At 39.2% G+C, this 14,384-nt stretch overlaps 2 protein-coding genes across 2 annotated transcripts; both read right to left on the bottom strand.

Annotated features, from left to right (window-relative positions):
- Positions 1 to 2,710: 2,710 nt before the first annotated feature.
- LOC127379622 (homeobox protein HMX2-like) lies at positions 2,711 to 4,700 on the bottom strand. Its single transcript, XM_051429432.1, has 2 exons — positions 4,381 to 4,700; positions 2,711 to 4,028 (listed from the first exon to the last, which is right to left on the bottom strand). Exons 1-2 carry the CDS (start codon positions 4,592 to 4,594, stop codon positions 3,469 to 3,471), a joined length of 774 nt encoding a protein of 257 aa, XP_051285392.1. The 5' UTR covers positions 4,595 to 4,700; the 3' UTR covers positions 2,711 to 3,468.
- Positions 4,701 to 5,287: 587 nt separating this feature from the next.
- On the bottom strand, positions 5,288 to 9,409 carry LOC127379621 (homeobox protein HMX1-like). Its single transcript, XM_051429431.1, has 3 exons — positions 8,657 to 9,409; positions 7,976 to 8,161; positions 5,288 to 6,748 (listed from the first exon to the last, which is right to left on the bottom strand). The coding sequence occupies exons 1-3, from the start codon at positions 8,916 to 8,918 to the stop codon at positions 6,321 to 6,323; spliced, it is 876 nt and encodes a 291-aa protein (XP_051285391.1). The 5' UTR covers positions 8,919 to 9,409; the 3' UTR covers positions 5,288 to 6,320.
- Between the last annotated feature and the right edge of the window lie 4,975 nt (positions 9,410 to 14,384).

The raw sequence follows: 14,384 nt of genomic DNA, 5'->3' as shown, positions 1-14,384 counted from the left end.
CAAGTTGAATTACTGACACTTTCAATGGACTGCTGGACAAAAAGACACTAAAATCCAATTCAACTGAGTAGCGTTAAAGGCTTAGAAGGATCTGCAATAGTTTACAGTTGGTATCATGTTACTGAATATGTTAAAAATTAGAATATAATTAAACTTGTTATATATTATAGCGCTGCAATTATAAGGATGTTGCAGTTAAATGAAAAGGAAAACTTTAGTTTGAAGTACTTTGTACACAGTAGCAAAAAAAAGAACTGTCTGTTCAGTATATGTTCTCATATATCTGTTTATCCTCTTTTAGTTCTTCAAGTTTTAAAGTTGACCTCTATCCTCCCTTTCTTTTAATTATTTCAGAATTTTAGCAAGACAGATAGCATATACAGTAAATGTGTAAAAGCATCAAAAGCACTGTTAGAGTTATTCCTTTCTTTCCTCTTTTCCTTTTGGCATTTTAGACGCAACATATTCTAAAAACTGTTTCTAAACTTGACATCAGAGCAACAACAACTTGTTGTGTTCATCCCAGTCCTATTGTGGGAATAATGAGATACAGTACAACTCAACATGAACAGCAAAGGTAGACAGGAATTTAGTAGAGAAAACAACAGATCTGCAGGCAGACTAAGTGGTTGAGTGAACAGGTTAACAGTGACGGGGCCTTGAATGGCTGTGACAGGGAGAAAGCAGTGAGAGGCTCCAGCACTGAAGGGGGAAGTGACCCGGAAACGGTGTGTAAGTGCAGCTTGCTGGGCCCTTTAGGAAAAATCTCTCCAGAAGCACTGATGCAAGTCCACCTAAATACACATTTCTCTTATTTCTCTCACTCTTTCTGCAGAGATGCATTACTCATAGTGGGGAACCTCTGACTGTGTTATCACCTACAGAACAAAACTTCTAAGCATTCTCTGATTTGGGCAGATTTTTTTTTTTTTGTACTTGAGTGAGGAGCTTTGCTTTAAAATCCAAAAGCACTGACGTTGTCTATAAACGATGTGCATGCAAATACTCGCTGCCCCAGTGACTTACAGTATGTACCATGAGTCACAGTGTCCTGATGTTTCAGTAGCTTACTCCTGGTCTTTTAGCTAAGAGTTTTGGCTCAGATTTGCTTGTGAGGTGTAAAAATGTAGATATGTGACACAAAGCGGATGGTGTGTAAATTGATCAACAATTAGTGCTCAGTGTGTAATTATGTAGTAGCTTTATCCTTTTATAAAGAAATGTTTTTTCCATCTAATTTGTTTCTTATACTTCTAATTGTAACTTTATTGTAAATTCCCACAATGTAATAGACTCACAAAGAGCCTCAAAGATTTTATACTTTTTGTTTTAACATTTACAAGCAGTCAACCAAACTTATGTCCTAAGTTGTCCTATAGCCCAACCTCTCTGATAACTAAAGTATATCTTTTGGAATTTTTTCACTTTTTCACTCTTTTATGTAATTATGTGTTAAGACTTTTCCAGTATAAAGTTAAAAGGATAAACTTTTTAAATATCCTTTTTGTGCTTATGTTTACGCACTTAAAGCAGTGACTTGATAGGAACTTTTTGTGACTGCCACATATAAATGTAGATTTTCTGCCATGTTTCTTTCTCTTCCTGTTTTCTTTAATGCACTAAATAACTTAATTAGTCAGTAAATAATCTTAAGTAGAGCCAAATATCAATATACATTAGTGTTACATGTTGGTGTAGGGGAGTAGATGTCCTTAAAGGTTGTAATGTGAGGTTCTTTACATTTTTACTATATTGTGATAATAAATCAACGGTTCTGGACATTTTACTTTTCTGTCCCAGTTTGAACTGCAGCTCACTAAAAACATCCCTTTTCTGCCTTTATCGATGTTCATCTCAAATCAGAAAATTAGACTATTTATAGTTTTTAGCTGAAAATAAAATGGTAAAAAAATAAAATAAATATGGATATAACTGAAATTTTTATAACCATCCAATCTGTGTTTACTGCGTGTGATTATATATTATTTAAGAATTTTATTTTGAAACTAATATTTTATAACCCTCTCAGTTAAAGTCCATTGTTTACATTTTTTTATGACAGCAGTGGTCTTTTGCAGCTTAAAAAATGTCATCTTAGTTAGTAACCCTACAATTAATTTCAGAATAGAAATGCTGTCTTCAGCCCACTAAATCAGTCTTAACAAAGTTACACTTAAACTTTACTTAAGCCAATGGTGTTCAGATTGGGCCTTTGGTTGAGAGTAGTTTACATACTTAAATATCTAAACGCAGTTCCAACAATCAGATGATACACAAACCCCTGAGTATGTAATATTTGACGTTTAAAAACTCTTTAAAACGCAGATTTAAACGGATCTTTGGTGCAAACTAAGAATCAGACAGGAAACTGCACGAACTGTACTGAACAACTTGTAGAAAAGTGAAAATTTAACAACAATTGAGAAATTCACTGGAAGTAGAGAGGCACCTGATGATGATGATGATGATGATGATGATGTGAGTTATGTTTATGTAGGCAGGCTGGGGCTTTGCAAGCTAAAGCGGATGAATAAATGAATAAAATAAATAAATAATCAAGGAAATGAACTGTGTTAATGTAAACGATTATTCTTAATTCAAACTGTGTTTATATGAAATTAACTTCAGCGCTTCCGGATTGTTTCACAACGCATTTCTCTCCGTCCATTTTCTGCACATACAACAGTCAACATTATGTTATAGGAAACTATTAACCATTAACTTTCTTTAATTTATTATGCGGAACCAAATGCACATAGAAAAAAAGTACACATTGAAACACAATGAATAATCAAATGTGGAAATTTACTTGCACGTCTTTTTTGTCTTTTTGATTCAATTTGAGTGAAAACACTTGCAAATTGCAAATATTACACTTTTTATTGCAAAATTCATCATTGTCTTGATATACTAACTGTATTCACAGTTTAACAGTCTGTCATATGAAAGGTCAAGTGGAAACGAACGATAAAAGTGTATAATAATAATAATAATCATAATCATAATGCCATATAAATACTATTGAACTGTTGCTCCACAGAAACCTTTTTTTAAAGTTCAACACAAGAGTTGAAAGAAAAAAACAAAAACAAATATTATTTCGGGGTGACAAAGTTTCTGCAGCATCACTCCCAGAGGAAACATTAACGTACATTCATTCAGATGACATTACAGCGCGAAATAAAACTGCCCAGAGGAACTTTTAATGCATGCACATTTTTATAACAAACATTATAATCGGATTTTTTTATGCATTTAATAATAATAATAATAATAATAATAATAATAATAAAAATAATAAAAATTTGAAAAAGGACAACAAAGTGGCACATGCATGTCTTGGATTAGTTGATATGTTGACATCAAAGTTTAAAATAAAAATAAAAAGTGACAGGCCTCTGTGACAGACAGGGCCGACTGTATATCCGACTGTCCACACACACTGCTGTCCCCCCCAACAGAAAACCATCAGTCTGCGTCAAACAGGCCAAAATATTTGCCAGTGTTGGAGAAGTAGATGTAAGGCGCGGCGTTCGCAGTCGGGTAGACGACGGGGAAAGGCATGGGTAACAAACATCCACCCAGCAGGCTGCTGTCTTTGTAAAAAGTCGGTAATTGTACGTTCTTTCCTGCGTCCGAGAGGTGCTCGGCGGCCAGCGGTCCCTCCATGTCCGTGGATAGCTGTCTCTTCAGCTTGTTGCGCCGGTTCTGAAACCAGATTTTAACCTGGGTCTCGGTGAGCTGCAGAGAGCTCGCGAGACACGCTCTCTCCGAGCTGCTCAGATACCTCTTCATGTCAAAAGTGGCCTCCAGCTGAAATATCTGTCTCTTGGAGAAGATGGTGCGCGTTTTCTTCTTGACCATGGCTTTGGTGTCCGCGCTGGCCTCTTGTTGTTGTTGTTGCTGCTGCTGCTGCTCGGACGCGTCCTCGGCGGTGTGCGCGCTGTGCGCCCCGGGACAGGAGCCGGCGGTCAGCGGCGGTGTGTTTTCCCCGCGGTCCGCACGATGGACTCTGGGCTTCGTTTGCGCTGTGAACAAAGCGACACAACGTGCTTTGATGCAGCGGTAAAGGCAAACTTACACACTTGTTTGTTTGTTTTTTCTGCGTGCAAACACATGCGAAGAAGCTGCCTAATAATTACTGTAATCTGGTTAATACATAACCCAGTGGTCCGCCAGCTCCACAGCTAGTGAAAACTATTGAAGTAAATTATCAGTTTGTTGTTTTTTGATCCACATTTACGCATCAGTTTACCTCTAAACAGCCCTATCAGCCTCAAGATGTGTCTACTCCTTCTAAAACTGTATTAGTCATTGTAAATAAAGCTCACTGGAGAGAAACTTTGTTACTGCACACTTTCTGTGTAAATTCCCAGTTACCTGTCTCCTCTGCTCCGCTGCCGTGCCTCCTCCGGACGTCCCACACTTCATCGCACCGCGCTTGGAAATCCTTCTTACATCCACTGTCCCTCTGCTCCTTTGACCCGTCCAGGTCTCCGTCGTCCCGCTGCTTCAGGTTGAGGATGTTGTCGATGGTGAACGTCAAAGAAGCGCTCCGACTCGGGGCGTCCTCTTTGCTCATATTCCCCGGCATTTCATCTGCTCCTCCGATATTTCCGAAACACCGACGCGCCTCCGGACGCTCCGAGCACCATTGCTCCTCGGCTGCAACTAGCGCACAGACCAGAGGAGCCGGTGCGACGTTCTTCAACGACCCGGAAGACTGCGGTTTAGCAGCTTTTGATTGGTGAGGGTTGTGGGGCAGATGAGGGCGGGTTGCAGATTTACGTCTGGCTGCCATATTGCTGCTTTAAACTCTTTTCTGTCATCAAAATTCATGCCTGCTCGCTTGATGCGCCTAAAACCGAGCTCCTTTTGAACTTCAGAGTCGGAGTCTGCATTACTGTGAGGGTGGTTGATATCCAAAGTGGGTCATGAGATGTCAGAGAGTGATATATTGTTGATTTATTTATTTTTTTTAAGCATGTCACATTCACATGACAACTATCTAACTACTGGGGTCCTGAGAATTATAGGACCTAAAGGAAGAGTTCAGGGGCCACATGAGCTTAAAAACATAGTTTCCTCCACAGCAAAGGTCTTCAGCCTCTCTAATGCTTAAATATAATCTTGTGCCTGTTCTACTTTAAACTTTATTGTCGCTTTAATCCAATATTTGTACATGAACATATCTTAATTTAGCCTATGTTCATCAGCCATTTAAAAGCAAAATGTCTTACTTTGCAATGAATGCAGACAATGTGACAAAGGAAGAAACCACAACACAGTCTGTGCATATATTTTATTCACACGTGAACACATCAGTGTACAAAAGTCTGTATTAAAATCCTCATTAAATAAAAATAAAAAAATTGTGTCAATGAATATTGCTAATTACGTGCTTACAGCTATCAAAAGATTAAAAGTCACAAACAACAAAATCCTTTTGCATAAATGATCAAGTTTCTACATTTTGTAGACCGGTCCAAGGATACAGTGCATCATATTCCCCAACTTATATATATGTATGAGCTCACGTAAGGGTCAAAAAGGTTCAGGGCTCATGAAGTAACGTTGAGAAAAGGTTGTATTTCAGCCTTTATAAAGAGAAAACTGCATGAGAAATCGTGCGTGTGTAATAATATGTGTGTTCTGTGGGGAGGTTACTCTGATAAAAAAAAGCTGAACTAACCACCAGAGTACAGATTAAAAACAGACAGTTTGACTTTCACAGTTTCCTGCTTTGAATCTGTACTCAGATGTTTTCTTTGTGTTGAGCGTTGATAATATTTGTGCACTAATTCTTCATTCTAAATCTACTACAGATTTTTCCCCCTACACATCCTCAATCTTGAACTTCTCGTGCAGTTTTACAAAGGCTTCATTTCACAAGCTCAAAATCGTATTGACCCTTATTTGATCCCATATGTGTGGATCATCCATACAATTTCTGTGAAAAATCAGGACTAAATAGAGCTATACTTGAAACCTGTGTGACCTGGTGTGAAACTGAATCTCAAAATTACTTACGTTCAAAATAAAAAACAATGCTACTAAAGGGGTGAAAGTTTCTTGTTTAAAGGATTTTAAAGCAGCTGTTGAAGGACCATGATTGCCTACGAGATGAGTGATTCACCTTTAATGTGAATCTGGATTAATTTATTGAAGTTCCTTCTAGAAAATCCCTAAAAGAAGCAGTTAAACACAGGATGACTGTTATTGTCTGACTTGACAGGCTCTGAACTAAAATGTTTTTTGCAGCATCTTTATTTGATTAATTGGTTTCACGAAAGAGTCACAGTTATCCTTGGTCCTTAAAGTCACACCAGTCCAGTCATCTGTGGTGTTAGGAATGACACCGGATGGGTGAAGTGGGAAGTCAATGGATAGCTGATATGACTGGAGAAACCGAGCACTGGTTGCGACACTTGAGGCAGGCTGGTGAGCGTCACGGGCCCGGTGACGCTATCGCGATACAACACAGGAACTCTGACGACCCTCTGGGCAGGGTAGGGGACGATGGCACTGCTGGCCTCCATGTCTGCAGCGATCTGCCTCTTCCACTTGTTCCTGCGGTTCTGAAACCAGATCTTCACCTGGGTCTCGGTGAGCTGCAGCGAGGCGGCCAGCCCGGCTCGCTCCGAGCTGCTCAGGTAGCGCTTCAGGTCGAAGGTGGACTCGAGCTGGAACACCTGACTCCGGCTGAACACGGTGCGGGTCTTCTTCTTTCGTGCCATTTTCATGTCACCTGAGGAGGAAGAGGGAGAGATTTTACTGAAAGTGCAACTCTGCTAACAGTGTAGCTTTAATGGGGTGACAATCTGTCATGGCTATATCGCGATATCGGTATATATTGTGATAAAGTGTAAACTAAAGTATCTAGAAAGTCAATTGAGAAATAGTTTATTGATAAAACAACCAGATGAGAACATCTTCTGGCCAATCCAGGAAACTAAATACCTGGAAAATCAATGTACTTTTATTCAAAATGACTTGAACTAATATCTAATATCTAATATCTAATATATATATCTATATATATATAGATATATATAGATAGATATATAGATATATGTAGACCGTACTCCTTTTTATAAATTAAATTTACAGAGACCCAACAGTTCCCACCATGAGCAAGCACTTGGCGACGGCGGCAAGCAAAAACTTCCTTTTAAGAAGCAGAAACCTCTGACAGAGCCCTCTGCTCTAGGTGGGTGGTCATCTGCATCAAAACAAACCTGGCAGATGTTAATAAGTAGAATTCATGCTATATTGTTTTCATTTAAGTTCGTTTTCATTACACACACACACACACACACACACACACACACACACACACACACACACACACAATCACACAAACACATATATTACACACATATTTTGATGTTAACATCAAATTTTGGTGGTGGCTGCAATAAAGTTGTAGATAGCAGCAGGACTAACGGGCTGTAGACACTTAACACTTTTTTGTTGTTGTTATCAGCCAATATGCCATAGGTATCAGGTAACTTACAAAGCACAGTGTAGCTTAACTGTTGGTTTAAAAGTGTAGAACAGATTCAGCCTGCAAATAACTTTGTCTCACTCAACTGCATATTAAATGTAGATCATTTATGATGGCACGTCCATGGTTGATGGGGGAACTTATCAAGAAAATAACAATGAAATACAGTGTGGTGCCTCAAGTGTTTCTCCCAGTAGCCTCAGGAACTCTTAGCTACACCCCTGCAACTTAATATAAAACTTAAATATATATACAGCCCTTGATGAAGCCCCCTGTCAAGACAGCTGGCTTATCAGAATAAAAACCACCAGACTAAAAAGTAATACATTTAGTAATAACAATTGAATAAAAGACTTTCAAGAGGAGAGCGCATGCGTGGTGTTGAATGCCCTCTTTTGCAGGCCTCAGAGCAAAAGGTGGACTATGTATGTTTTAACGTCAGGAGGTGTCAGTGTACTCTGGCCGCACCTGTATCACAGCTGTCGTCTCGAGAGAAGCAGGAGGAGCGCGCGTCGTCCTCGTCCCTGTCATCCGTCAGACTATCGTCCCCTTTCTCCTCCGGCTCATCGGTCTCCTCCGCCCGCCCCGTTGAAGTTGGGGAATCCCGGTCGCACGTCGGCACGGAGTCTGCGTGTCCGTCCCTGTACGGCGGACCTACGAGGAACGTGGGAAAAAAAAAAATACCCAACATAAATCGTGCACACGGTTCATGCTTCAGTTCGCTCACAGCGAGCCAGCAGCAGGACAATATCTGCCATCTCTCACAGTTTGCTCCATATGTGCGCCACCCTGCTCCCTGTCCCTTACACACATTATGAATACGCATCAGCTCTCCACTGCTGGGCTATTTGAAGCAGCAGACTAGTGAGATTGTTGTGTGGATGCCAAACACTGTTGGCTCGCACTAGGCTGATAATTGGGGGAGTTTTACGCATGGAGGAAGGGACAGTAAATGTGTCATGTCCACTTGTGGCCTATTGAAGAAACCAGAGTCCGGGACTTTTACGCACGGACTGAGGGGTTTTATTGTACCAGCCTATTAAATCTGTAACTGTTACTTGTTTCCGGATTTGAATCGACCCTTTTACACCACGTTATCAGGCAAATGAGAGCAGACTCTGTTCTACAGATATGGACAGATTCACTCACTTCTCGAGGTGCCGTGCGCGGTGTTTGGTGATGTCCCGCTCCAGCTCAGCGCTTCACTGTCGCCCACACGTTTTGTTTCCAGTCCCGGGCAGATCACCGGGCAGATCACCGGGCTGTGGACGGTAACTTTGAAGCTCGGGGTCTCCGCCTGCTCCTCCGCTGAAGCTGCTCTGTGTGTAGTCCCCAGTAAATTCTCAATGTAAAAAGACGAACCTCTCGACGGAGGACCTAGCTTCGATCTCGGAGCTTTATCGTCAAGCATTTCGACTTTTTCTGGCCGTCCTCCAGGCACGTTGTTTTTAAAACAAACAAACAAAAAACCCAACAGATTTGGATGTTTATAAAATCATTCCCGGGAATGTGTCTTGATTCCAGCCAGGAGTGTCTTCTGCTCCGCGTAAACCATCCCGACGCTGCCCATGAGAGCAAGAGAGAGAGCCGAAACCTCAGCTGTAAGAGATCCAGACAGAAATGTCTCGTTGAAGGGACGATGAATTACTCCAGGAAAAAAAAAAAACCCAACAACCTCTAGACCGTCTCGTTCTTCGGAGCCTCTCTCGTAGGCTGTGTGATCGTCTGCCTTGAGGGACCGAGAGATGCAGTATTTAGGTCAACTAGGAAGCAAACCAAAGCAGAGACAGTGTTGTCCTCAGGGCTGGAGATGGAGAAAGCTTCATGGAGAATGGCACAGTACCGCCTATTGGTTACATCTGTCCATGCACACTTTATATTTACTACTGACTGGAAATCAGCTTACTCTCTGCAATTTATAAGCCAAGACAATAATTCAAATCCCAGTTTTTGCACAAAACTGCACTTGCATGTGTCGCGATATAAGCTTTATTATAATTTATTATTATTAGAAGTTTTTTTTGGCCATGGAAGCTTCTTCAAACTGTGTTGACTGTCTGTTAGGCGTATAGAGAGCAGGGTCGAAACGGAAATGTCACGAAAAGTAGGTGATAACAAGAAAACACCGCCGATCCTTTATGTCGTCCGCTCAGTTGACAAAAACAAACACACAGATGGTTTAAAGGAGCTACAGCTTGAAACTTAATAAGAGCTTGGTATGTAGGCCTACTACAAATGTTATTTATATCATTTGGAGGATAATTAATAGCTGAACAATACTAATCATGTTAAATAAGAGTCGTTTTTAATATACAGGTTACATTAACTGCCTGCAGGAAACTGCTTTTACCTTTTGATATTGGAGAAAGAGTAATGGATGGACTCTTATACAGCTGACAAATAATAGTGTTTATTTACCAGCTGCTATACTGACTCTATATGTCAGGTGCAAAGTTGTTTGATTTGTTTTTATTCACATTTTACATTTTTAAGTAGTTTATCTAAAGGTTAAAATCCACTTTTGTGTCTAATATCAACATTTTGCTTCTTTTTTAAAAAAAATTAAAAACACTGTTTAAAGATCCCTGAAGACATGTTTCAAGACAAAATCTCATATAAAAAGATTTGATCATTTGTGTCTAACATGGATTTTCCTTAAATTACCTAGTTAATTGTTTTTATTATATATATATACTCCTTTTTGCTCATTGAAAAAAAACCCTCTCTGAATATGTAAATATTAACACTAAGACACAAGATGTATACTTCACTAAAAAGTCCATTCTGTGTGTGTATGTTTCCTTGAGGCTTCAAGTTTCCACGTTAAACATGTGTACGTCGTATATTGGACCACGATTGGCTCCATACTAGTTGTTATGTCACAAATTATGCTCATACATCTAAAGCTGAGATTTCAGGTGAGAACAGAGAAACTTTCCCTCTTCACCAGATGAACGTGAAAACAGTCTTTTAGTGTCAAACATCCAAATGATGTAGCAAGAACACATTTACGAGTGGAGAAAAGACATTCTCCAGTATAAAAAAACCAACAACAACAACAACAAAACACATTATAGTTCACAAAATAAATTGCAGGCATCAACAGTTTCAACCTTGTCTTGCTTCTGGGGCTTGGAACATGTTATTCCTCCCCCTCCAGCAGGCTTAGTGAAGTGTAGCCCTGCCACAGGCCTCAAAATACTGTCTCACTTTCAAACTGATTAACAGGCTGAGACTGAGGCATTTCACCAGGGTTAAGAAATCTTTCTAAAGCCTAATATGAACACTCAAGTCCAGCTTATCCATGAGGAATACATTTATTTATTTTATTTTCGTGGAAAGAGCCCCCACCACCACCACCACCACCACCACCACCTTAAATGTCCGTAGATGGACTGACAGTGTGTTCCAGCTTATTATGAGTTAATTAATGCTGAAGGTGGAAAATGTTTAGTCAGCTTCGTGGCTGTGAACAGGGAAGTAAAACACCACTGCGTTTGGAGTTGTAATAGGATTTAAACACTATGAAAAGCTTACTTTCATCTGTAAGTAGCCTTGAACAAATGCTCAGAACATTCCAGGCTGCGTGTTGATCAACCTTTATTGAATCCAACTCTCTTTTTCTAAAAAAAAAAAAACCATCACGCTAAAAACTGCACAAAATATTACATAGTTACAGGACCATAAAAGAGGAAATCTGTCTGTGTATGAAATCCCTGCACAGCTGACCAGCCATCAGCGAAGAGAGGCAGAGAACAACAAACCGTTTGTTTTCTCAGAGGAATTGCTCACAATTGTTCCCATTGTGAGACTAAATTGACTTTATTAAAGCCTCTTTGCGAGTAATAGCCTATCAACCTAATACTCTGAGTTGGGTGTAACACCTCCACAGACATTTCTACATGAATTTCCAAATTATCAGAGGACTTGACATAAAGTTGAAGACATGCAAAAACTCATTATTAAGTATTTATCATTCTGTCACTGTGCAGCCTGCAGTATGCAGTAACAATGGGTAGTTCTAGCTCATATTTGTAATTCATAAGAAGGTTTGTGAGTAGAATATTATATTGTGGAAATTTTAAGTGTCAAACTGCTTAAACGGTCAATTTGATCCTAATCTGATGTTTGTTCTTGCTGTTTTGAGGCTGTTTTTTGTCTAAAGTTGAAATAAGAATTTACGCTGGCTTAGTTTAATGATAAATAAATACAGGGTTTCTTTTGTTAAATACATTTTAGGTTTCCAATCTTTCTTGGTTTATGCCTTAAAGCACCTATAAAACAAAATATTAAGTGTGTCTCTATAACATTAGATATTCATAACCTAATGAGTTTTTAAAAAAAGCATGTTTTAGATCTTATTAATTGAGCATTTAACACTTTTGTGCTCCATCAGGACTATGTGGGTGTGGATTTATCCGATTTTATTGACAGTGACCAAACAACCAACTGACTGTCATCATATTCTCATTCAAATGTTTCTGAATCCTGATTGGTGCACGGTATGTGACATCTTATTTTGCTAAACCAAGCCCCGCCCACTTCAAACCACTGAGAAAAAGCACAAGAAAGTAATACATAAATCGCTCTCTCATGTGAAATACCCAAAACTGTTCTAAGTTTAGCATGAAACCGTTTACAACCGGTCGTCACAAGTGGTCCGTGTCTGTGAGTGGCTGTCTTCCCACAGTGTTTTTCATTTTAATATTTTTTAAGATATACAATATTTAATAAGAAGAAACAGAGATTAGAGAAAAGCTGTGTACATATAACAGAAAAAAAATATATATATTTTTTTTCTATTTTCCCATGACCCTTTCAGTTTTATCATCTGACCCCTCTGAGGGGTCCCAGCCCTGAGGTTGGTAACCACTGGTTTAAGATTCTCCATGTGATTTCAAGCTATGTCGAATCCTTTTTTAATTTAGTGTTCAGATGGTTGGAAATAAGTCCAAAAATGATTCGATATCTGGTTGTTTAATTGGTCTTTGATGCAGTTACGGGTCTGGAGTGAATGTGTTTTTAGCCTTTGTCTTCTCTAAGCACACAGTAATTTGACTCTGGTATTTCTATCTGGCTTCAGTGAAAGTGTATGAAGCGGAAGCATATCGGGTCATTTCATACTTATTGCTCAACTGTTTGGACACATAGCAGAGAAAGAAATCTTATCAAAGACAACAGCTTCAAATGACCTCACTTCCTATTACTCTGGAAGTATTTTGCGGGCTATACAGAAACTGTGGAGGGCCTTGTTTCACAGATGCCTGCATGAGTCTGCCGGAGAAGTTGAAGCGAGGTGTCTGGATATTTTTTATAAGATGCAGAATGATGGGAAATGCTGTTTTCTTTTCCTCAACAATCTTTACCCAACAATAATTCAGACGGACATGTTTTTGTGTCAGTTTGAAGAAAGCTAGAAGATGAGCTCATGCCACAATAACCCAACACTTCCTTCCCTGTCTGCCCTCATTGTGAAGCATTGCACAGAGGCATGTTCAAGATCTCTAAATTAGTGATGGCACTGCACATTTAAAAGGTAGATATGATGAAATGAGGAACTTTAACCTCTACTTTTCCTGAATAATATCTTTTTCTAGTGCAGAAATACAGTAAAAGTTTTAATTCATTTGGTTTAAAAAGAAACAAGGAAGTAAAAGCAAACAGAGAAGATAAATTTGATTTCTAAATGTTCATCTTGGCATTTTTTACCTGCTGTGGCAGAATTATTTGGCTTTTATTTGTAGTGATGGAAGAAGAAAGTAGATACTTTTACTTTTATCCTTTTATATAAAAGTGGCAACACCACAATGTAAAAATACTCCCTCACGATTCCTCCATTTATAATTTTACTTCAACAAAAGGGCAAAAGGTTTGTCAGTAAAATGCACTTAAAGTACTTAAAGCACTCACTATGTGGAGTGAATAATATATCATATTAAATTATTATATTATCATTATTGATGCATTAAGGCATCATATTTTATAAGACAATGTTTTTTATGTAAAATATCAATCTGCAAAGAAATGATTAACTATGAGAAATATTTCCTTATGAAGTGGTGGAGTTTAAGTACAAAGTACCTCAAACTGTGCGTTACTTAAGTGCTTATTTTTTCCACTATTGACTAGATAATGTTGTTTATTAAACATTAGTTCTAACTAAATACTCCTTTTTAAAAGCCGCAATATGCAGGACATGAAATCTCGTCCCGCTGATTACTTTGATTTCCTGACAACAGCTCATCCATAACAGAACCATCATGGATGTAATCCAGATGGGATTCTAATCCAGTATCATTATTCCTGCCGGATGAGAATCACTGTATTAATAATAGTCTGCTGGGGAATCCTCCACATCATTACTGGCTCTATAATGGGCCGCTGTGGGCAATGCAAGCTGTTGAGGTTAAAGCCACGGCCTACAATGCAATAGTGTGTATGAGGTCAGCAAAGTTCAGACATCTTAGGTCGGCCTTAACAGAGGCAGTCAACCAGAAGGCCCCTTTATGCCACATCGAGCGTGGAGCTATTGACAGATCCGTCTGACTCAGGGCCCTCTTTCAGCTCCTGCTCACTGTCTTTGTTGTTATTTCATTTCACCAGCAAGCTCCTTTTAGTTTTTTATTTTTGTCCTTCAAAACACGGAATTCATTCCCTTCAGATGAGATTTTAAACGTGCTGTTTCGCCCGGCAGTTCATGTCAAATAGGTCAGTGTTGGACCCTGCGTGAAAACAGACCTCCAGGCCCCCGCTGTCACTTATCAGTAATGCTTCTTAATCTGCGTTTTATACCTGCTCAGAAACTCCAAAAAGAACACTCCAGATTACAAGCATCGAAACTGACACATACTTCTCCTGCTTAATCCCTATTAGCCCT

The sequence above is a fragment of the Dicentrarchus labrax genome, unplaced genomic scaffold (assembly GCF_905237075.1).
Source record: "Dicentrarchus labrax unplaced genomic scaffold, dlabrax2021, whole genome shotgun sequence".
Classification (NCBI taxonomy): domain Eukaryota; kingdom Metazoa; phylum Chordata; class Actinopteri; family Moronidae; genus Dicentrarchus; species Dicentrarchus labrax.
Note: the sequence above shows the minus strand (reverse complement) of the source record. Positions and strands in the feature narration are given on the sequence as shown.

Excerpts from the sequence above, each read along its gene's own strand:
- LOC127379622 (XM_051429432.1), bottom strand. The coding sequence starts at position 4,594 with ATGCCGGGGAATATGAGCAAAGAGGACGCCCCGAGTCGGAGCGCTTCT. Across the intron at positions 4,029-4,380 it reads CAGCGGAGCAGAGGAGACAG|CGCAAACGAAGCCCAGAGTC; the intron begins GTAACTGGGAAT and ends CTTTGTTCACAG.
- LOC127379621 (XM_051429431.1), bottom strand. The coding sequence starts at position 8,918 with ATGCTTGACGATAAAGCTCCGAGATCGAAGCTAGGTCCTCCGTCGAGA. Across the intron at positions 8,162-8,656 it reads CGCGCACGGCACCTCGAGAA|GTCCGCCGTACAGGGACGGA; the intron begins GTGAGTGAATCT and ends CGTTCCTCGTAG. Across the intron at positions 6,749-7,975 it reads AGACGACAGCTGTGATACAG|GTGACATGAAAATGGCACGA; the intron begins GTGCGGCCAGAG and ends CTTCCTCCTCAG.